Here is a 22,310-nt window from a genome sequence, read left to right on the forward strand (position 1 = left end):
ATTTTATTAAACATATACAGACATAGGACATACAAGAAGGAACAACCCGGCAGAGACGCGGCACTGCCATGGGGGCGGCCTGTGCGCCCGCGTACGCAAACCTTTTCCTTGGTTTCTGGGAGAGGTGTTTGTTTGGTGATGCGGGGGCACGGGGCGCCGACCATGTGCAGTGCTGGCTAAGATATATCGATGATCTTTTCATTATTTGGCAAGGCACCGCCTCTGAGCTGGAGCAATTCATGGACCAACTTAATGACAACCCCTTTAACATTAAACTGACCTTCCAATATAGTGCTAAAAAAATTGATTTTTTGGATATTTCCCTTGAGGTAGACGGACAAGGATATATCCAAACTGATGTCTATCGTAAATCCACATCAGTGAATGCATTATTACATGCCGATTCAGCACATAATGTTTCTACAGTCAGGGCTGTCCCAGTTGGTCAATTTCTCAGGATGAAGCGGATTTGCTCTTCTGACGCTAAATTTGAGGAACAGGCTATGGACCTTTTCCAACGGTTTGCGGAGAGAGGCTATAGCAAACGTTGTGTTAAACAAGGGTATAGGAGAGCGAGGGCTACCTCACGTAATAAATTGTTAGGCCCCATTATTAAATCAAAGGAAAATTTTGGACCACCTAGATTTATCTCCACATATAATCAAGACTGGTCACTTATGAGAACAATTATGCAACGACATTGGTCGATCTTATTGACTGAACCTTCATTGGCTCCGTATATTTCAGCATCTCCTCTTATGACCTCCAGGAGGTGCAGAAATATTAAAGATATTCTGGTTAAAAGTCACTATGTTGCGCCTAGACCTAATCCTTTTGGGTCAAGGGGACCAAGAAAGGGATGTGTGCCATGTGGTCACTGTCTGGCGTGCACCAATGTCTCTCGCAGTACTGAGTTCTCTAACTCCTCGGGAAACCGCAACTATAAGATTAATGAATTCATCTCATGTGGAACCTCTAATGTTGTATACCATGCAACCTGCGGGTGTGGAAAAATATACATCGGACTCACATCTAGAGAAATGCGGGTGAGGATTAGGGAGCATGTGAGAGACATTGGTGCAGCAAGGACGGTGACAGACATCCCTTCTTTAAAAACTATCCCACGCCATTTTAGGCAACATCATGATAGTAACCCCAAAACCTTCATGGTACGGGGAATTGAGGCCATCCTTGGTGGCATCCGAGGAGGCAATATAAAAAAACTTCTAGCTCAGAGAGAGGCCAAATGGATAATAGAACTGGGAACTATGTTTCCCAATGGCCTTAACGAAACGTTAAGCTTCGCCCCGTTTTTGTGAACAGTAACCCTTTGGTATATTCATTTTTATTATTTTATGTTTCCACATTTTTAATGTTTTATTATGCTACTTGTCCTGTGTATATTTATTTTTTTCTTTTTCTTCCATAGCTTGATTTATTATCCTGCATCATGAATTGGCATCATCCTTCAATTTATGAATTCATACCACTTTGACTGGATTTACAATTGTCATTTGGTGCCTTCTCCTACAAATATATGTATTAGCTGTTGCCATTAATCTGTGTTGAATGGTGTGCGCGTGTGTACTGCGCTGTCTGTTGTCCCCGCTCCGCCCCCGGCATCTGTATGGAGCCTGTTTGTTGTCTGGGAGCTATGGTTACCCACCTCGCTCTTCCGGACACGTGCAGTCTGCCTTGATAGCCGTGGGCGGTGCGGCTGACGCACACGGCTCAGTGCGCATGCGCCGATATACCATTACGTGATTGGTCCATTGTGACCATGTGATCGCAGGTCCTGAACATACTTAAATCGGCATGGAAGGTCCTTTTCTGCATTCCCCCCGAGGAAGCGATCAAATACACAAAGCGAAACGTGCGTTGGGGATTTTTTTCTTGTGTGGCTGCTATTTAACAATGGGTAAGCGTGCAATATCATGATTTGAATTCTGATCTTAGGAGTCTATGTGCTGATACGATTTGTTATATTTAATATACAAAATGTTCTTTAGAACTTTAGACTTTCTTTAGACTTTTACCGTATACAGCACTTTGACAACTATCCCACGAAGGGTTTAATATTGCGGCACTTGTTTTTATCCATTGTTACCTTTACTCTTTATGATTGGTGTATCTACATATATGTATTTATGCAGCCCCACTTTTCATGCCGGGTTGTTCCTTCTTGTATGTCTGTATATGTTTAATAAAATATCTGCCTTTTTATCATTGCCAACAAAACTCCTGTGGTTTGTGGTAGCATGCATATTTATCGTATGGAGTGGCACATACTTCCACTTTCTCATATTTTGGGACCCAAATTTGGGTAGAGTGGTTTATTATTATGCACCTGATGAATATATGGTTAATTCTCCAATAATATATACCTGACAGGAGCCAATAGATTCTGCTGCCTCCAATAATATATACCTGACAGGAGCCCATACATTCTCCTGCCTCCAATAATATATACCTGACAGGAGCCCATACATTCTGCTGCCTCCAATAATATATACCTGACAGGAGCCCATACATTCTCCTGCCTTCAATAATATATACCTGACAGGAGTCCATACATTCTGCTGCCTCCAATAATATATACCTGACAGGAGCCCATACATTCTCCTGCCTCCAATAATATATACCTGACAGGAGCCAATAGATTCTGCTGCCTCCAATAATATATACCTGACAGGAGCCCATACATTCTCCTGCCTCCAATAATATATACCTGACAGGAGCCCATACATTCTGCTGCCTCCAATAATATATACCTGACAGGAGCCCATAGACTCTGCCTCCAATAATATATACCTGACAGGAGCTCATACATTCTGCGGGGCTTGGGGGCGTGGCCATCGGGACCCGGGGCCCTCCGGGGTTTTCCCGATCCTCCGGTGGGCCAGTCCGCCCCTGCCCCTAGCTCAAATAGTGACTACAGACCAGACCCCCCAATAAATAAAGACCCCACACCAGACACATTAAACAAATAAAGACTGCAGATCGGACCCCATGAATAAAAGCAGAACAAAGACCAGACCATTAAATTACTACTCACCTGAGACCCTCAGTTTAACGTACCAGACCCCTATATATCTACAACTACAGGCCTGACATATAAATAAACACAATTAACAAACAAAGTAGCACTCTGTAACGCTTAGTATATAATTATGAAGTATGAAATCTGAATAGCATTACTGTTGTGGAATATAGAAATAAATGAGAAATCTTAGTGCATAAATTGGCCAATTCATGTTTACCTGACAGCCACGATAAGGTGTTTCTCAATGTCAGGACCCTACCAATGTGAATACCTCTCTAAGGGACATTCGTCTGCTTATGTGTGGGAAAGTAAAATCCTACTGCAATTAAAACCACCTGCGGCATAGAGGTGGAGTGCTCAGTCAAAGCTTAAATATGGAAACAGAAAAAACTGACTGCACTTCCAATTCAAGAAATAGGTGTGAACAGGTGCTTACTAGGGGGAGCTACCTCCATATACAATTAACAAACAAAGTAGCACTCTGTAACGCTTAGTATATAATTATAATATAATTCTATTTTCCACAGCAGTAATGCTATTCATATTTCATACCTCATAATTATATACTAAGTGTTAAAGAGTGATACTTTGTTTGTTAATTGTATATGGAGGTAGCTCCCCCTAGTAAGCACCTGTTCACACCTATTTCTTGTATTGGAAGTGCCATCGTTTTTTTTCTATTTATATAAATAAACACAGACCCCAGACCATACCCCTAAACTAATGCAGTAGTATTCTTATACAATTCTTTCTTATACAATTCTTTCTATATATTTTATATATTTTCAGTGGGAAGGTCTCCAGAGTTTACACGACATCTGCGTGAAAAATCATCGCATGATCAACCCTTGTCAGGTCTACGAAGATGCCACCAAGACCCTGTTCCTTTTCTTCAACTGTGTCCCCAGAGGTGTAACGGAAGAGCAGATGAGAAAGTGGGGGAACAGCTCCAAGCTCTGCTACTCCACCAGCCAGGACTGCGGGAAGACGTGGAGCGCCCCCATAGACATCACTGACGTGACGAGCGGCATCAGGAACCTAGCCACGCTCTACGTGTCTCCTGGTCATGGCATCCAGACTCAATGTGGCAAGCTTGTGGTCCCAGCCTATGTGTACGTTGCCAAATTTTGGTGCATACGTTGGTGGTCCACCAAAGCTCACGCATTTTACATCTACAGCGAGGACCAAGGCAACAGGTGGCGCATATCAGAGCGGATTGAAAAGCATGAGTGCGGAGAATCTCAACTGGCAGAAATCATGTCTGAAGATGGTCAGAAAATGCTGTACTGCAACGCTCGGAGCCTCTCCAAAAAGCGCGTGGAGGCACTGATGCTAAATGTCGGAGGTGAATTTAAGATCGCCGAAAAAAGTCGTAAGTTGAAAGAGTCAGAGAAGGGCGGATGCTCCGGCAGCGTCTTGGGTTTTCCTGGTTTTGAACAACCGGGTCAGGAGCGGCGTCACTGGCTTCTCTTCTCACACCCGGCAAAGAAAGACAACCGAGATCTGGGCATCTACCTGAACAAGTCACCGCTGATGTCCGAGGCCTGGTCTAAGCCGTGGGTCATTCATGATGGTCCCTCGGGATACTCAGATCTTGCCGATTGTAGGGACGCTAATACATTCGCAATCCTCTTTGAGAGTGGAGCTGAGGCGCCTTACGAGGAGATCAACTTCTGTCTGTTTACTGTGGAAGATGTCCTTGAAAATATCAACAAGAAGAAAAGTCTGTTCGCCAGGTTCAGGAAGTGAACGTATTAAGATCCAAGGGGCGTTCAAACCTAAGATCAAAAATTTCCTAAACATATAAGAACCAGGGACACCATTTTGTCGTGGATGAAAAATCTGCTATTTTTGAAATGTTATCAGTAATAGCTGGGTGACAACCACTATGGCTGCCATTTCTAGGAAATGCCCCACAAACCTACATCAATACACCCCAAAATGAAAACAGGTCCTCTAATGGACCCTATACTAGATCCCCTAATTTCAGACCTAAAAAAATTCAGACTCCAAGACGCCTAATTCAATACTGAGCCCAATGCAGAACCCCCAAACATAGACCCTTCAATAAATAAAGACTCCCAACAACACCCCTAAATAAACTCAGCCACCAGACTTCTATAAATATAGAAGTAGACCAGATCCCCTAAATAAATATAGAGGCTAAAACCATAAATACATAAAGGCCTCAGACCAGACCCCTAAATAAATTCAGCCACCAGACCCAATAAATAAATATAGGCCCCAGATCAGACCCCTCAATAGATACAGATCGCAAACCGGACCCTCAAATAAATAAAGAACTAGTCTGGAGCCCTAATAAATACAGACACCAGACCAGAACTTATAAATATATACAGACCCCAAAACTCTAAATATATACAGGCCTGAAACCAGACCCCAAAATAAATACAGACACCTGAGCCAATAAATAAATATAGGCCTCAGACCAGACCCCTCAATAGATACCGATCGCAAACCGGACCCTCAAATAAATAAAGAACTAGTCTGGAGCCCTAATAAATACAGACACCAGACCAGAACTTATAAATATATACAGACCCCAAAACTCTAAATATATACAGGCCTGAAACCAGACCCCAAAATAAATACAGACACCTGAGCCAATAAATAAATATAGGCCTCAGACCAGCCCCTCAATAGATACAGATCGCAAACCCCAGACCCTCTGAATAAACTCAGACACCAGACCAAAAAAAAATATACCTAGACCAGAGCCCTAAATAAATCCAGACCCCAGACCAGACCCTGTAGTAAATATAGTACTAAATCGGAGCCCTAAATAAATCCAGACACCATATCTAATAAGTAAATACAGACCCCAGATCAGACCCCAAAATAATTAAACCCCAGACCAGATCCCTAAATAAATACAGACCCAAAACCAGACCCCTCAAAAAAAAATCTGATCCAAAATCAGACCACCTCAATAAATACAGACCCCAGATCGTATACCTAAATAAACATACTCCAGTACAGACCCCCAAAATAAACACCAGACCCCTAAATACCGACCTAAGACCAGGCCCCTCAATATATTCAGACCCCTAAATAAATACAGGACCCCAGTATATCTAATCTGCACCCTATTAGAGCTAGGTGTCGGCCATATTAGTTGCCGCCATCTTTTCCGCACTGCTGAGTGTCATTGGTTATGCAGCGATACAGTAGTGATTGGTTTTTCAGGAGTTCGGGTTGATATCCCCTGTGGGCGCCATCTTAGTTGTCTCCCTGCTTTCCCTCTGACAGATATAATGAAGTTAATGGGTAGAATTTTAAGAAAATGACAGAATACACAACAACCAATCACAGTCTGGCTTTCAGTTTCTCAGTTTCTCATTGCAGTAGCACCCCATTGGTTGTCAAGGCCACCATTTTGTTGTGCACTGGTATATTATATATACAGTGGTGTGAAAAAGTGTTTGCCCCCTTCCTGATCTCTTATTCTTTTGCATGTTTGTCACTTAAATGTCTCAGATCACAAATGTAACAAATGTAAATATTAGAGAAAGATAACACAAGTAACCACAAAATGCAGTGTTTAAATGAAGGTCTTTATTATTAAGGGAAAAAGAAATCCAAACCTACAGGGCCCTGTGTGATAAAGTGATTGCCCCCTAAACCTAATAACTGGTTGGGCCGCCCTTAGCAGCAACAACTGCAATCAAGCATTTGCGATAACTGGCAATGAGTCTTTACAATGCTCTGGAGGTATTTTGGCCGCTCATTTTTGTAATTCAGCCACATTGGAGGGTTTCCGAGCATGAGCCGCCTGTTTAAGGTACGGCCACAGCATCTCAATCGGATTAAGGTCAGGACTTTGACTAGGCCATTGCAAAGTCTTAATTTTGTTTTTCTTAAGCCATTCAGAGGTGGACTTGCTGGTGTGTTTTGGATCATTGCCTGCTGCGTAACCCAAGTGCTCTTCAACTTGAGGTCAGGAGCAGATGGCCGGACATTCTCCTTTAAGATTTTTTGGTAGACAGCAGAATTCATGGTTCCATTTACCACAGGAAGTCTTACAGATCCTGAAGCAGCAAAACAGCCCCAGACCATCACACTACCACCACCATATTTTACTGTTGGTATGATGTTCCTTTTCTGAAATGCTGTGTTACTTCTACGCCAGATTTAATGGGACATACACCTTCCAAAAAGTCCAACTTTTGTCTCGTCAGTCCGTAGTATTCTCCAAAAAGTCTTGGCGATAATCAAGATGTTTTCTGGCAAAACTGAGACCAGCCTTTATGTTCTTATTTCTCAGCAGTGTTTTTTGTCTTGGAACTCTGCCATGCATTACATTTTTGCCCAGTCTCTTTCTTATGGTGGAGTCATGAACTGAGGCTTGCAGTTATTTGGATATTGTTGTGGGGTCTTTTGCGACCTCTTGGATGAGCCTTCACTGCGACCTTGGGGTAATTTTGGTTGGCCGGCCACTACTGGGAAGGTTCACCACTGTTCCATGTTTTCACCATTTGTGGATAATGGCTCTCACTGTGGTTTTCTGGAGTCCCAAAGCTTTAGAAATGGCTTTATAACCTTTTTCCAGACTGATAGATCTCAATTACTTTGTTTCTCATTTGTTCCTGAATTTCTTTGGATCGCAGCATGACGTCTAGCTTTTGAGGATCTTTTGGTCTACTTTGTCAGGCCGGTCCTGTTTAAGTGATTGAGAACAGGTGTGGCAGTAATCAGGAATGTGTGTGGCTAGGGAAATTGAACTCAGCTTCCCAAAAATGTGATAAACCACAGTTAATTTATGTTTTAGGGAAGGGGGAGCAATAACTTCATCACACAGGGCCTTGTAGGTTTGGATTTCTTTTTTCCTAAACAATAAAATTCAATTCAATTAAAAATGGCATTTTGTGGTTACTTGTGTTATCTTTGTCCAATATTTACATTTGTTTTGTGATCTGAAACATTTAAGTGTGACAACCATGCAAAAGAATAAGAAATCAGGAGGGGGCAAACACTTTTCACAACACTGCGTATGTGTATATATTTTATATATATATATATATGGATCTGATATCATCCAATCAAATTGTGCAATCGAGATTGAATGTTCTCCTTGAAGCAATTTAATCACTGTGTAGAAAAATGTTAATTAACCCCTCCCTTCCCGGGTTTCTTGAATCTCACACATTTATTCTGTATACAAGCTCAGCACTAACAAAAGACATTTCCTATTTTTCTATGTTTTTAGTCATATACAGTTGAAACCAGAAGTTTCCATCCACTATATATAAAGACACATCTGCATGTTTTTCTCAATATCTGACATGAAATCACAATAAACCTTTCCCATTTTAGGTCAATTAGGATTTCCATAATTTTTAATATTTGCCAAATGCCAGAATAATGAGAGAGAGAGATAATGTTTTAAGGCATTTTTATTACTTACTGCAAAGTCAAAAGTTTACATACATTTCATTAGTATTTGGTGCCATTGCCCTTAAACTGAATGACTTGGGTCAGACGTTTGGGATCTCCTTCCACAGCTTCTCACAATAGTTGGTGGAATTTGGGCCGATTCCTCCTGACAAAACTGATGTAACTGATCCAGGTTTGTAGGTCGCCTTGCTAGGCGCTCGCAGCCTTTTCAGCTTTGCCCATAAATTTTTAATAGGATTGAGATCAGGGCTTTGTGATGGCCTCTCCAAAACATTGACTTTGTTATCCTTAAGCCACTTTGTTACCATTTTGACAGCATGCTTCGGGTCATTGTCCATTTGGAAGACCCATTTCCCCCCAAGCTTTAACTTCCCGGCTGATGTCTTGAGATGTTGCTTCAGTATTGCTACATAATCTTCTTTTCTCATGATGCCATCTATTTTGTGAAGTGCATCAGTCCCTCCTGCAGCAAAACAACCCCACAACATGATGCTGCCACCCTCGTGTTTCACAGTTGGGATGGTGTTCTTAGGCTTCCAAGCTTCTCCCTTTTTCCTCCAAAAGTAACGATGGCCATTATGCCCAAAAAGTTCAATTTTAGTTTCATCAGACCACAGGACATGTCTCCAAAAATTAAGGTCTTTATTCCTGTGTGCATTTGCAAACATTAATCTGTTTTTTTTTTTATGTTTCTTTTGGAGTAATGGCTTCTTCCTGGCAGAGTGGCCTTTCAGACCATGTTGATACAGTACTCGTTTCACTGTGGATATTGACACAATCTTACCAGCTTCCGCCTTCATTTTCACAAGGTCTTTTGGTTTTGTCCTTGGGTTGATATGTACATGTCGGACCAAAGCACGTTCATCTCTGAGACACAGAACCCGTCTCCTTCCTGAGCGGTATGATGGCTGGACATTCCCATCTTGCTTGTACAGATGAACGAGGCACCTTCAGGGATCTTGAAATTGTACCCAAGGATGAGCCAGATTTGTGCAAGACCACAATTCTCTTCCTGATATATTGGCTAATTTCTTTAGACTTTCCCATGATGCTACACAAAGAAGCAGTGTGTTTCAGGTGTGCATTAAAATACATTCACAGGTGTGTTTCTAATTAACTCAGATGTTGCCAAAAAAAACCCAGAAGATTCCAAACACAACATCATCATATGGGCAGTCCAGAATTGTTTAAAGGCATAGTAATCTTAGTGTATGTAAACTTTTGACTTTGCAGTAAGTAATACAAATGCCTTAAAACATTCTCTCTCTCATTACTCTGGCATTTGGCAAATATTAAAAATTATGGTAATCCTAAGTGACCTAAAACGGGAAAGGTTTATTCTGATTTCATGTCAGATATTGAGAAAAACATGCAGATGTGTCTTTTTATATAGTGGATGGAAACTTCTGGTTTCAACTGTATATATTTTTGTATCTGTAAAGGACGAGATAATAATAATAACAAACTGTACCGGAGCTATTATGTGTATACGGCGTATTATTAATAAACAAGTGCTGGAATATCAGGCAATGTCCTGGGGCTAGGACGACATTCACACGTTGTAGACTTTTTTTCTAGGGTGAACCTGTAGTGGATTTGCCACAAGTCGCCTTGTAAAGTTAAAATCCGCATGATTTCTACACAATTGAGAATTTTCTCACTATCCCTCGCATGCGCAGTTGACGCAGCTGCACAACAAGCTTTCCTGCACATGCTCAGTGCGCTCTTCTTCACTACGCATGCGCCATTGTCTTTTGGTTTTGGAACAGGTGTACAACAAACTTGGATTGTTAGACACTCGTCAGAGCTCAGGGCTCGCAAAGATGTTCTCTGTGATATATTATCATGCATGCACAATTTGCTTTTGGTACTGAAGCAGGTGTAAATCGAGCTGGGATTCTTCTCCGACAGTTTCTGTTCTCCAGCGCATGCTCAGCGCACTGATTTAGTCTAAGCAAGCGTATCCTGCTCCAGTGCACAAATAGGAAAAAAATAGGGGAGTTCACATCAGCTCATCAGCGCGGGCAATCATCGTCGACATTTGTGGTGCACGAAAGAATCCTAGATCTGGTTCCCAGGTAGAATGGTCACTGAACAAAACAGGTATCCAGCTAGAGCCAATATCTCAATATCTTAAAACTATTATTTATTGGTATGTTTTTAAAAAAATCGGGATAAAATAGAAACACTTGGCCTATGCGTTTCGAGCACTATGCTGTGACTAAGAGTGTTTAACGCTCGAAATGAGTCGGCCAACTTGTTCACTGCGCATGCGCCAGAACAAGCAGGCTACGGCAAATGTGTGAATTTTCAAAGCTGGGATCCTCGTCAGACAATATTCTGGTTTCCAGCACATGTAGCCTGGGCATGTGCATTCTGTTCATTGTGCATGCGCCAGAACTACAAGGCAATGGCTCATAAATGGGATTTTAAAGACTTGAAAGATGTACATGTAATAAAATCTTCTGCATCCGCTATTGTCTTTCGGTTCTGGCGCAAGTGGTCAGAAGCCAGTATACAACAAGCTGACGGTTTCCACTGATGTAGCCTGGCACGTGCATTTTGCTTTATTGCACATGTGCCAGAGCTAGAACACAATGGCAAATGTTTTTATTTTAGAAGCTTCAGATGATATATCATCTACTGTATTATATGGTTACATAATCCTACATAATCACCGTTGCTGTCACGCCAGGTGTGGGAAAGACTAGTGCAACACAGTGGGAAAGTGAGCCCAGACACTAGGGAAAGGGGGGAGTGGAGACCTCCTAGTCTGGTCTAGTGTCACCCTGTCTCAACTACCGTTCCTATATTGCCTCTTCAGTAATCGCCGCACGTGTGCCTCGCCCTGTCTTTCCCTCGCATATGGCTAAGGCTAGGGATGGGAGGAGATGAGCACTAGTTGATCTCCACTAAACTATATAGACAACATGGGTAGACAAACAGGGGGCGATTGCTTAGCTTTAGACGACTCCAGACAAATGCGAACTCGGCCTCAAGCTCCACAGAGGACGAAGTACTGCTCCTGCTAAGCCTTCACAAATAGAAATGAATATCGCCGGCACCTCCCTCTCAGACACACCAGGTATTTATACAGTCAGGCCAGGGAGCTAATTAGCCAGAGGGAGGTAGCCGCTGGGTCCTAAAGACAGCCATCCTCTAAGAAGCTGTCTGTAACGCCAAACGTAGAGATCTCCTGCAACCAACTGCAGGGCGACTGTCTGTCACCTCTGATACACTCGTGACAGTTGCCTAATTCCAGTGCACATAAGCATGGCCTACTTGCCTGCGTTGCAACCTGATGAAGTTTCGGCACATGCACAATGTGCTCGTGAAACCAGAGTGAGTACATGCTGCTTCACTTTGCAGGACATACAGTCATGGCACCCTTGAAATTGTTCCAGAAAATGGAAGTATTTCTCCCAGAACATTATTACATTCACACATTGCTACACATGTTTATTTCCTTTGTGTTTATTGGAACGACATAAAAGAAAATGAAAAAAAGGCAAATTGGACATAATTCCACACAAAACCCCCAAAACAGTCCAGACAAAATTGTTGGCTCCCTCAACTTAATATTTGGTTCCACACCCTTTGGAAAACAGTGGGTACGGAAAGTATTCAGACCCCTTTACATTTTTCACTCTGTTTCATTACAACCATTTGGTAAATTCTAAAAAGTTCATTTTTTTTCTCATTAAAGTCCACTCTACACCCCATCGTGACTGAAAAAAACAGAAATGTAGAAATTTTTGCAAATTTATTAAAAAAGAAAAGCTGAACTATCACATGGTCATAAGTATTCAGACCCTTTGCTCAGACACTCATATTTAAGTCACATGCTGTCCATTTCCTTGTGATCCTCCTTGAGATGGTTCTACTCCTTCATTGGAGTCCAGCTGTGTTTAATTAAACTGATAGGACTTGATTTGGAAAGGCACACACCTGTCTATATAAGACCTCACAGCTCACAGTGCATGTCAGACCAAATGAGAATCATGAGCTCAAAGGAACTGCCCAAGGAGCTCAGAGACAGAATTGTGGCAAGGCACAGATCTGGCCAAGGTTATAAAAGAATTTCTGCATTACTCAAGGTTCCTAAGGGCACACTGGCCTCTATAATCCTTAAATGGAAGAAGTTTGGGACCACCAGACTTCCTAGACCTGGCCGTCCCACCAAACTGAGCAATCGTGGGAGAAGAGCCTTGGTGAGAGAGGTAAAGAAGAACCCCAAGATCACTGTGGCCGAGCTCCAGAGATGCAATAGGGAGATGGGAGAAAGTTCCACAAAGTCAACTATCACTGCAGTCCTCCACCAGTCGGGCCTTTATGGCAGAGTGGCCTGACGGAAGCCTCTCCTCAGTGCAAGACATATGAAAGCCTGCATAGAGTTTGCTCAAAAACACATGAAGGACTCCCAGACTATGAGAAATAAGATTCTCTGGTCTGATGAGATGAATATAGAACTTTTTGGTGATAATTCTAAGGGTATGTGTGGAGAAAACCGGGCACTGCTCATCACCTGCCCAATACAATCCCAACAGTAAAACGTGGTGGCAGCATCATGCTATGGGGGTGTTTTTCAGCTGCAGGGACAGGACAACTGGTTGCAATTGAAGGAAACATGAATGTGGCCAAGTACAGAGATATCCTGGATGAAAACCTCTTCTAGAGTGCTCTGGACCGCAGACTTGGCCGAAGGTTCACCTTCCAACAAGACAATGACCCTAAGCACACAGCTAAAATACCAAAGGAGTGGCTTCAGAACAGCTCTGTGACCATTCTTGACTGGCCCAGCCAGAGCCCTGACCTAAACCCAATTGAGCATCTCTGGAGAGACCTGAAAATGGCTGTCCACCAAGGTTCACCATCCAACCTGACGGAACTGGAGAGGATCTGCAGGAAGAATGGCAGAGGATCCCCAAATCCAGGGGTGAAAAGCTTGTTGCATCATTCCCAAGAAGGCTCATGGCTGTACTAGCTCAAAAGGGGGCTTCTACTCAATACTGAGCAAAGGGTCTGAATACTTATGACCATGTGATATTTCAGTTTTTCTTTTTTAATAAATTTGCAAAAATGTCTACATTTCTGTTTTTTTTTCAGTCAAGATGGGGTGCAGAGTGGACTTTAATGAGAAAAAAATGAACTTTTTACAATTTACCAAATGGCTGCAATGAAACAAAGAGTGAAAAATTTAAAGGGGTCTGAATACTTTCCGTACCCACTGTATATAGCTACAATTAGTCGCTTCCTATAACCATCAGCAAGCTTCTTATAACTCTCAGCTGGGATTTTGGACGACTTTTATTTTGCAAGGTGCTCCAGGTCTCTTATATTTGAAGACGTCTTCTCCCAACAGCAATTGTAAGATCTCTCCACAGGTATTCAATGGGATTTAGATCCAGACTCATTGCTGCCACTTCAGATCTCTCTGGTGCTTTGTTTCCATCCATTTCTAGGGGCTTCTTGAAATATGTTTGGGGTCATTGTCCTGCTGGAAGACCCATGACCCAGCTTTTTGACACTGGGCTCTACATTGCTACCCAAAATCCTTTGGTAATTTCCAGATTTCATGATGCCTTGCACACAGTCAAGGCAGTAAAACAGCCCCAAAACATCTTTGAACCTCCACCATATTTGACTGTAGGTACTGGGTTCTTTTTTTTGTACACATCATTCCGTTTTCAGTAAACAGTAGAAGGATGTGCTTTACCAAAAAGCTCCACCTTGGTTTCATCTGTCCACAAGACGCTTTCCCAGAAGGATTTTGGCATACTCACGTACATTTTGGCAAACTGCAGTCTAGCTTTTTTATGTCCCTTTATCAGTAGTGGGGTCCTCCTGGGTCTCCTGCCACAGCGTTTCATTTCATTCACATGTCAATAGATAGTTTGCACTGACATTGTTGCCCCCTAAGCCTGCAGGACAGCTTGAATTTCTTTGGAACTTGATTAAGGCTGCTTATCCACCATCTGGACTATCCTGCGTTGCAACCTTTCATCAAATTTTCTCTGCCGTCCACGTCCAGGGAGATTAGCTTCAGTGCTATGGATGGGTTGTAAACTTCTATTATGCGCACCGTGGACAAAGGAACATCAGGATCTCTGGAGATGGACTTGTAACCTTGGATTATTAACATTTTTCAACAATTTGGGTTCTCAAGTCCTCAGACAGTTCTCTTCTCCTCTTTCTGTTCTCCATGCTTAGTGTGGCACGCATAATGCAAAGATTGAGTCAACTTCTCCCCTTTTTTATCCGGTTTCAGGTGTGATTTTCATATTGCCCACACCTGTTACTTGCGGCAGGTGAGGGTGAATGAGCATCACAGGTTTGAAACAATGTTGTTCACCCACAATTTTGGAAAGGTGCCAACAATTTTGTCTGGTGCAATTTTGGAGTTTTATGTGAAATTATGTCCAATTTGCCCTTTTCTCTGTTTTTTTTTTGTGTTGTTTCAATACACATGTGTATAACAAATCAAAATTGTAATAATTTTCTTGGAGAAATACTTCATTTTCAGTAACAATTTCAAGGGTGCCAACACTTTCGGCCATGACTGTAGAACACAATGGCACAAGCATATGATTTCAGAAGCTTAAGACGTACCCTGTCTGGTATATTAGTATAGTCCCGTGCGGGCGCCATTGTGTTTTGGTGTATATGCAGGGAAGCACTCGATACATGACCCCCCAATGAATACAATGGAGTGGAGGACTAGTTATGGTACCGGTACCTCCATCGTCAAGAGATTACGTGAAGCCGATCACCACTCTAATATTCGTTCTTAGCCAGGGAATTATTTTTCTCAGTACAAATCTATATGTGTCTCACGAGAAGGAAGGAAATATCTCACAGGAATACACTGTATATACACTAAGGCTTCCGTCTCTTTATTTTTCTTCACTCTCGGCCAGCGGAGCTGACATTCTTACACCGGATGTGTCACGAGAAGGTCGCATGAAGGTCGGACCGCGTAGAATGTGCCGAAACAGCAGAAAAGAGAAACAAAGAAATCACCGAATGTTAGACAAGCGCTATACTGCTCCGCGACCCGATATCCCAGAGACCCGGACAGCAGCCACGTGGATGTCATCAATGTACAACTCTGCAAACTTGTCATTTTAGTCTGAGAAAGTCAAGATCTGTGACGGCAGCCATGTTACAGGTGTGGAAAAAAAATGCTACAGTGTAAGAACGCTATCAAAAGTAGAAGATAATAATTTATTAATTAAAAAAAAAAAGTAAAGTGAATAAACAAAAAAGAAATGTAAATCCCATCAATATCCGGTGACTGCCAGTCGCCTCCATCAGTTATTCTAAGAACATGCACAAAGTCGGGGATTTTGTAGGATTATACTTGAGTATATCAGTAGCCAAATATACCAAACAGGTAATAATGATCATCATTTTCATATGTAGGTTGAAACACATTCATTAACTGAAACAGAAACAGCTGCGTTGGACGCTTAAAATTTGGTAAAGAACAGTCAAACTCTGCTATAAAGGTGAGGTAGTAGAAGACATGTCACAGGTCAGACACCATGGCAATACAGAGCCCAGCAACCAGACAAGGAAATTATACTGCATCAACAAGGTCTCTTCCACGCAAATGGTTCAAAGCACACTGGGGATTCATGATGTGTTGGTCAAGATCTGTAGAAGCACCAAAAATGGACAAGGTTGAGGACTATGAACTCAGTGTTCGGCCAAGGAAACTTAGTGCAGCAGATGAGTAACATCATGTTACTTCCTTTCAAAATCGGAAGATGTCCAGCAGTGCCATCAACTCAGAACTGGCAGCAACCAGTGGGACCAAGATACACCCATCTATTAAGAGGAAGCCTGGACAGAAGTTGTCTTTATGGAAGATTTTCAGCCTAAAAGCCCAAACTTTCTACATGGAAACAAGGACAAGTAACTCAACCGTGAACGAAAACATAGGAACCAGAGTCACAATGTGAAGTATTTTGCTGTAACAGAAGAAGGTTTGATCCCGAAAGGGCTGGAGAGCGGCACAATAATGAGGGTCTGCAGGAGCAGTGAAGCGCGGTGGAAGGTCCTGCAGGTTTGGGGCTGCGTTTCAGCACATGGAGTTGGGGAAACGGTCAGGTTTAATGGTGTCCTCAACGCTGAGAAATCCTGGCAGATACTGATCCATTATGTAATACCATCAGGAGGCATCTGATTGGCTCCAAATTTTTTTCTGCAGCTGGGCAACGACCCCCAACATCCAGCCAATGTTATCAAGAATGAGTCCTGGGGATGATGATCCGGACCCGGATCCCAGATCTCACATCATCCAGACTGTCTGGGATCACATGAAGACACAGAAGGATCCGCACAAGCCTCATACACAGAAGATCTGGGGTCAGTTCTCCAAGATGTTTGGAACAACCTCCTGCCAAGATCCTCCATAACCTGTGTACAAGTGATGAGAAGAAGTTATAGAGGCGACGGGCGGTCACCAGATACTGATGATGGAGGCAACGGGCGGTCACCAGATACTGATGATGAAGGCGACGTGCGGTCACCAGATACTGATGATGGAGGCGACGGGCGGTTACCAGATACTGATGATGGAGGCGACGGGCGGTCACCAGATACTGATGATGGAGGCGACGGGCGGTCACCAGATACTGATGATGGAGGCGATGGGCGGTCACCAGATACTGATGATGAAGGCGACGTGCGGTCACCAGATACTGATGATGGAGGCGACGGGCGGTCACCAGATACTGATGATGAAGGCGACGTGCGGTCACCAGGTACTGATGATGGAGGCGACGGGCAGTCACCAGATACTGATGGGATTTACATTTCTCTTTCCTTTTTTCACTTAGTATTTTGTTAATTGCTAATAATAAACTATTGACACTTGTATTATTTGCACACACTTCTCCTGTCCTGTGCGCTGGGTGCGATGCTCCACTTCCGACCAATAAAATTCCAAATTCAGAACATTTTTATTTTTTTTGTAACAAAAGTTCTCTTAATTTATAAAGCTAGTTTTTTTTAGTATATATATATATATATATATATATATAAATTAACCCTTCTCTTCATTATCCACTCTGCATGGGCCATCCAGCCAGTCCCAGATATGTAAGGAGCCGTCATTAGCGGCGGATACCAACATCCTCTCTTTCCACGGGTGCCAGGAGTGGACGGTGACCCTGGGGACACTCCCATCCTCACACTGTCCCATAGCGGAGTGACCCCTGTGGGTGAACAGCGCATCGACCTCCTTTACGACGGTGTCCCATGGTCCCGTATCGTAGATCTGGACAGTACCATCAAGGCCTAAGGAAAATAAAGACTCAATGTGATCGACAGATGCCTACCAGTGAGAGCAGGGAATACAGGTGGGTGGTCACCCCTCTTATAACACCCATACCGCACATTTTACCTGAGATGGAGATGCAGTCTTGCAGTCGAGAGGCCCAGCAGATACACATCAGATCCTCAGGGGTGGGACCATGGGATGACTTGGCTTTGCCACATTTCAACGGAGCCCCCATATCACGAGTGTCTGTGATGGTGATGTGGCCCTCTGAAGACAGGCTTGCAATCTTGGTGCTGGTGTCTTGGCTGTCCGTCTGTACAGTGGCAACCCATCGCCCGTCTCCAGGCACATTGGGGGCCACGCTTCCCTCACTGGCGGTCCCTGGTTGCCGGATGTCAGCAATTATCTGCCGGCCGCTCAGGCAGCACAAGTGGACAGTACTGGGATCCAGAAAGGAAAGTGATCCGATCGCCTCGCAGCTAGAAACAGCTGGGGAAAGGATAGAAGCCGGGTTACCGCTCATACAGGGGGCGAAATAAGTATTCAACACGTCACCATTATTCTAAGTAAATCTATTACTAAAGGTGCTACTGACATGAAATTCTCACTAGATGTCAGTAACAACCCGCCCAATCCACACAGGCAGAAAAATCACCATAGACATCACCATGTCCATAAATTAAGTTATATGTGATAACGAGAAATGACACAGGAAAAAGTATTGACCACGCTTACTGAATGTTATTTAATACTTAGAACAAAAGCCTTTGTTGGTGATGAAGTTTCCTGTGTGGAGAAACTAGTCGCAGTTGTGATTTTGGCTCCATTGCTGAAAAAAAACAAAACATGTTCAAGTGCGTTTACAGCTTGCTCAATAACATTTAGACAAGCCTGTGAAATACTGGGAGAATATAGTTTGGTCAGATGAGACCAAAATTGAACTCTTTGGATGTCATAAAACAAACCATGTTTGGAGGCCAAAAGGCGCTGCATATCACGCCAAAAACACCATACCAACAGGGAAGTGTGGAGGTGGGAACATCATGGTGTGAGGCTGTTTTTCAGCATACGGCACTGGCAAAATTCATATAATTGTAGGAAGGATGAATGGAAGGAGTAAAATCTGCTTCCATCTACCAGGATGATGAAGCTGAAACGAGGGGGAAAATTTGAGCAAGACAAAGATCCCAAACACACAGCCAAGGAATCTCAATTAGTTTCAGAGAAAGAAAATAAAGCTGCTAGAATGGCTGAGCCGATCACCGGACCTGAATCCAATAGAAAATGTATGGAAGGAACTAAAGCTCACAGTTCATAGATGGAGGTCACAGAACCTTCAGGATGTGAAGAGTGTTTGTGTGGAAGAATGGGCCAAAATCACACCAGAGCAATGCCTGCGACTAGTTTCTCCATACAGGAGGCATCTTGAATCTTCATCACCAACAAAGGCTTTTGTATGAAGTATTGAATACATTTCAGTAAGCGTGTTCAATTCTTTTTCCCTGTGTCATTTCTCATTATTACACATAATTTATGGACATCTCTGCCGGTGTGGATTGGACGGGTTGTTACCGACATCTGGTGAGAATTTCATGTCAATAGCATCTTTAGAACTACACTACATCACCCACAATGCAGCGCAGCAGAGGGCATCATGGGAGCACAGCTCACCTCCAGGTTATACGGCTACGTGCTGCCACTCACCTAATGAGTACAGGAGCCCGGCCGTCTCAATGTCTGTGAGGTTTACGCCATTGACCCGAGACCCGTGGAGCACGCAGGGCGATGCGCCGCCCGACACGGATATCTTCGTCCATGTTTCCTTGCTGGGATCGGATGGAATGGACGTCGTCGGCTGAATGACATCTATAGTGCAAAACAGAATGTAAGAGCAGAAAACAGCAGCTACCAGAGAATAATAGCTGTACACAATGTTATATAAGGGAATCAGATAGGAGAAGATCAGGAGATAAGAAAAGACGTCTCACGAGAAGACGACTAATTACCTTTATCCTCAGCTCCGATCTGCCAGATCTGAACGTGGGACGGAGACGGAGCAGTGGTGGCGAGGAGGCTGAGAGGAGGAACACGGAAGAGGTCACACGTACAGTCCTGAGACATATACAGAGCCTCGAAAAAGTCCACAAACTTAAATGGATTTTATGTGACACCAACACAAAGCAACAAGTATTTGTGATGGGTAAAGGAAATGATAAAGGGTTTTATAAATATAAATCTGAACAATGTGACTTACACTTATATTCAGCCCTCTATAGTCTGATGCCCCTAAATAAAAGCCTGAGTGACCAATTCCCCGCCAGAAGTCAAATAATTAGTACATTATGTCCACCTGGGTGTGATTTCTTCTCAGTATAACTACGGCTGTTCTGTGAAGGCCTCAGATGTTTGTGTGAGAACATTAGGGATCAAACATCATTATGAAAGCGAAGGAGCTCACCAGACAGGTCAAGTATAAAGCTGAAAACCAAGGAGCCCTCCAGACAGGTCAGGGATAAAGTTGTGGAGAACAGTAAAGCAGGGTTAGGTTATAAAAAAACAGCCAAGATCTGAACATCTCATATAGCACTGTTCAATTCAACATCCAAAAATGGAGGGAGTATGACGCAACTGCAAACCTACCAAGACATGCCCGTCCACCTAACCTGGTGCAGAGCACTAACTAGAGAAGCAGTCAAGAGACCCATGGTTACTGCAGGAGCTGCAGAGATCCACAGCTCAGGAGAAAAGATCTGTCCAGGACAACTATTAGTCGTATACTCCACAAATCTGGCCTTTATGGAAGAGAGGCAAGAAGAAAGACATATTAAGTCTCGTTTGTAGTTTGCAAAAAACCATGAAGGAGACACAGCGAGCATGTGGAGGAAGGGGCTCTGGTCAGATGAGACCAAAGGAGAACTTTTTAGGCTAAAAGCAAAATGCTTTGTGTGACAGAAAACTAACACTTTTTATTCCCCTGAAAACACCATCCACACTGTCACACATGGTGGTGGCAGGATCATGCTGTGGGGAGGCTTTTCTTCAGCAGGGGCAGGGAAGCTGGTCAGAATTAATGGGAAGATGGATGGAGCTAAATACAGGACAATCCTGGAGGAAAACCTGCAAAAGACTTGAGACCGAGGCGTAGATTCACCTTCCAGCAGGACAACGACCCTAAACATCCTGCTAGAGCTACAATGGAGGGTTTAGATCAGATCATATTCCTGTGTGTGAACGGCGCAGTCACAGTCCAGACCCAAATCCCAGAGAATCTGTGACAATACGAGAAAATTACTGATCACAGACGTCTCCATCCAATCTCACTGAGCGAGAGTGCAAAGAAGGGACAAAATTTCACCTCTAGATGTGCAAAGCTGGAGAGACAGACCCCAAAAGACTGCAGAGAAAGCTGGAGAGACAGACCCCAAAAGACTGCAGAGAAAGCTGGAGAGACAGACCCCAAAAGACTGCAGAGAAAGCTGGAGAGACAGACCCCAAAAGAGGGCAGAGAAAGCTGGAGAGACAGACCCCAAAAGACTGCAGAGAAAGATGGAGAGACAGACCCCAAAAGACTGCAGCAGTAACTGCAGCGAGAGGTGGTCCTACAAACTACTGACTCCGGGGCTGAATACTAATGCACGGTACAATGTTCAGATTTATATTTATAAAATAATAATAAACCTTGTATCATTTCCTTCACACGTCACTAATACTCGTTACTTTGTGTCACAGAAAATCCCAATAAAATACATTTGAGTTTGTGGGTGTAACGGGAAAAATGTGAAAAAGTTCACGGGGTGTGAAGACTTTTTCAAGGCACTGTAAACACTATAATACGACCCCTATTAGTACAATCTCTTTATTCCTATTCTCCGCTCGCTGGTGTCAGTCAGTGACTTTATAACCTCAGTAATCAGCAGGGAGAAAGGAACCAGGACTGAACATAACAGGAAGGGCAGAGGGGGGGATCACTGCTGGTTCCTGTGCAGATAGTCAGATACTGGGGGAGTCCAGTCCGCACCCAAACAGCGGAGGAGAGGAACACAACAGTGTAAGACACCGAGCAGCTGACAGCGACGCCCCCCGGAGGAGTGTATAATACTGCAGTGCAGAGAATAAAGTGCAGGCTGACAAGTACAACAACTCCCATCATCTATACAGAGACATCACAGGACATATAGGAGCCGAGCAACTACTGATAATATTATGTATGTACACAGTGCCTGCACCAGCAGAATAGTGAGTGCAGCTCTGGGGTATAATACAGGATGTAACTCAGGATCAGTAATGTAATGTATATACACAGTGACTGCACCAGCAGAATAGTGAGTGCAGCTCTGGAGTATAATACAGGATGTAACTCAGGATCAGTAATGTAATGTATGTACACAGTGACTGCACCAGCAGAATAGTGAGTGCAGTTCTGAAGTATAATACAGGATGTAACTCAGGATCAGTAATGTAATGTATGTACACAGTGACTGCACCAGCAGAATAGTGAGTGCAGCTCTGGAGTATAATACAGGATGTAACTCAGGATCAGTAATGTAATGTATGTACACAGTGACT

General features: G+C 43.3%; 2 protein-coding genes across 2 annotated transcripts in view; one reads left to right on the forward strand and one right to left on the reverse strand.

Annotated features, from left to right (window-relative positions):
• The window catches only part of LOC141190620 (sialidase-3-like), a 101,398-nt gene extending 95,698 nt beyond the window's left edge, over positions 1 to 5,700 (forward strand). Inside the window, exon 3 of the mRNA XM_073661238.1 lies at positions 3,833 to 5,700. Within this exon, the coding sequence (XP_073517339.1) occupies positions 3,833 to 4,792 (960 nt within the window). The 3' untranslated portion in view covers positions 4,793 to 5,700. The remainder of the gene's footprint in view (positions 1 to 3,832) is intronic.
• Positions 5,701 to 15,663: 9,963 nt separating this feature from the next.
• The window catches only part of WDR73 (WD repeat domain 73), a 47,907-nt gene continuing 41,260 nt past the window's right edge, over positions 15,664 to 22,310 (reverse strand). Inside the window, exons 5-8 of the mRNA XM_073661244.1 lie at positions 19,751 to 19,818; positions 19,449 to 19,610; positions 17,868 to 18,233; positions 15,664 to 17,761 (exon numbers count right to left, since the gene is read on the reverse strand). Coding sequence (XP_073517345.1) covers positions 17,508 to 17,761; positions 17,868 to 18,233; positions 19,449 to 19,610; positions 19,751 to 19,818 — 850 coding nt within the window. The 3' untranslated portion in view covers positions 15,664 to 17,507. The remainder of the gene's footprint in view (positions 17,762 to 17,867; positions 18,234 to 19,448; positions 19,611 to 19,750; positions 19,819 to 22,310) is intronic.

This window comes from Phyllobates terribilis, unplaced genomic scaffold, assembly GCF_046119375.1.
Source record: "Phyllobates terribilis strain yellow unplaced genomic scaffold, ASM4611937v1 Scaffold_2__4_contigs__length_985480577, whole genome shotgun sequence".
NCBI classification, from domain to species: domain Eukaryota; kingdom Metazoa; phylum Chordata; class Amphibia; order Anura; family Dendrobatidae; genus Phyllobates; species Phyllobates terribilis.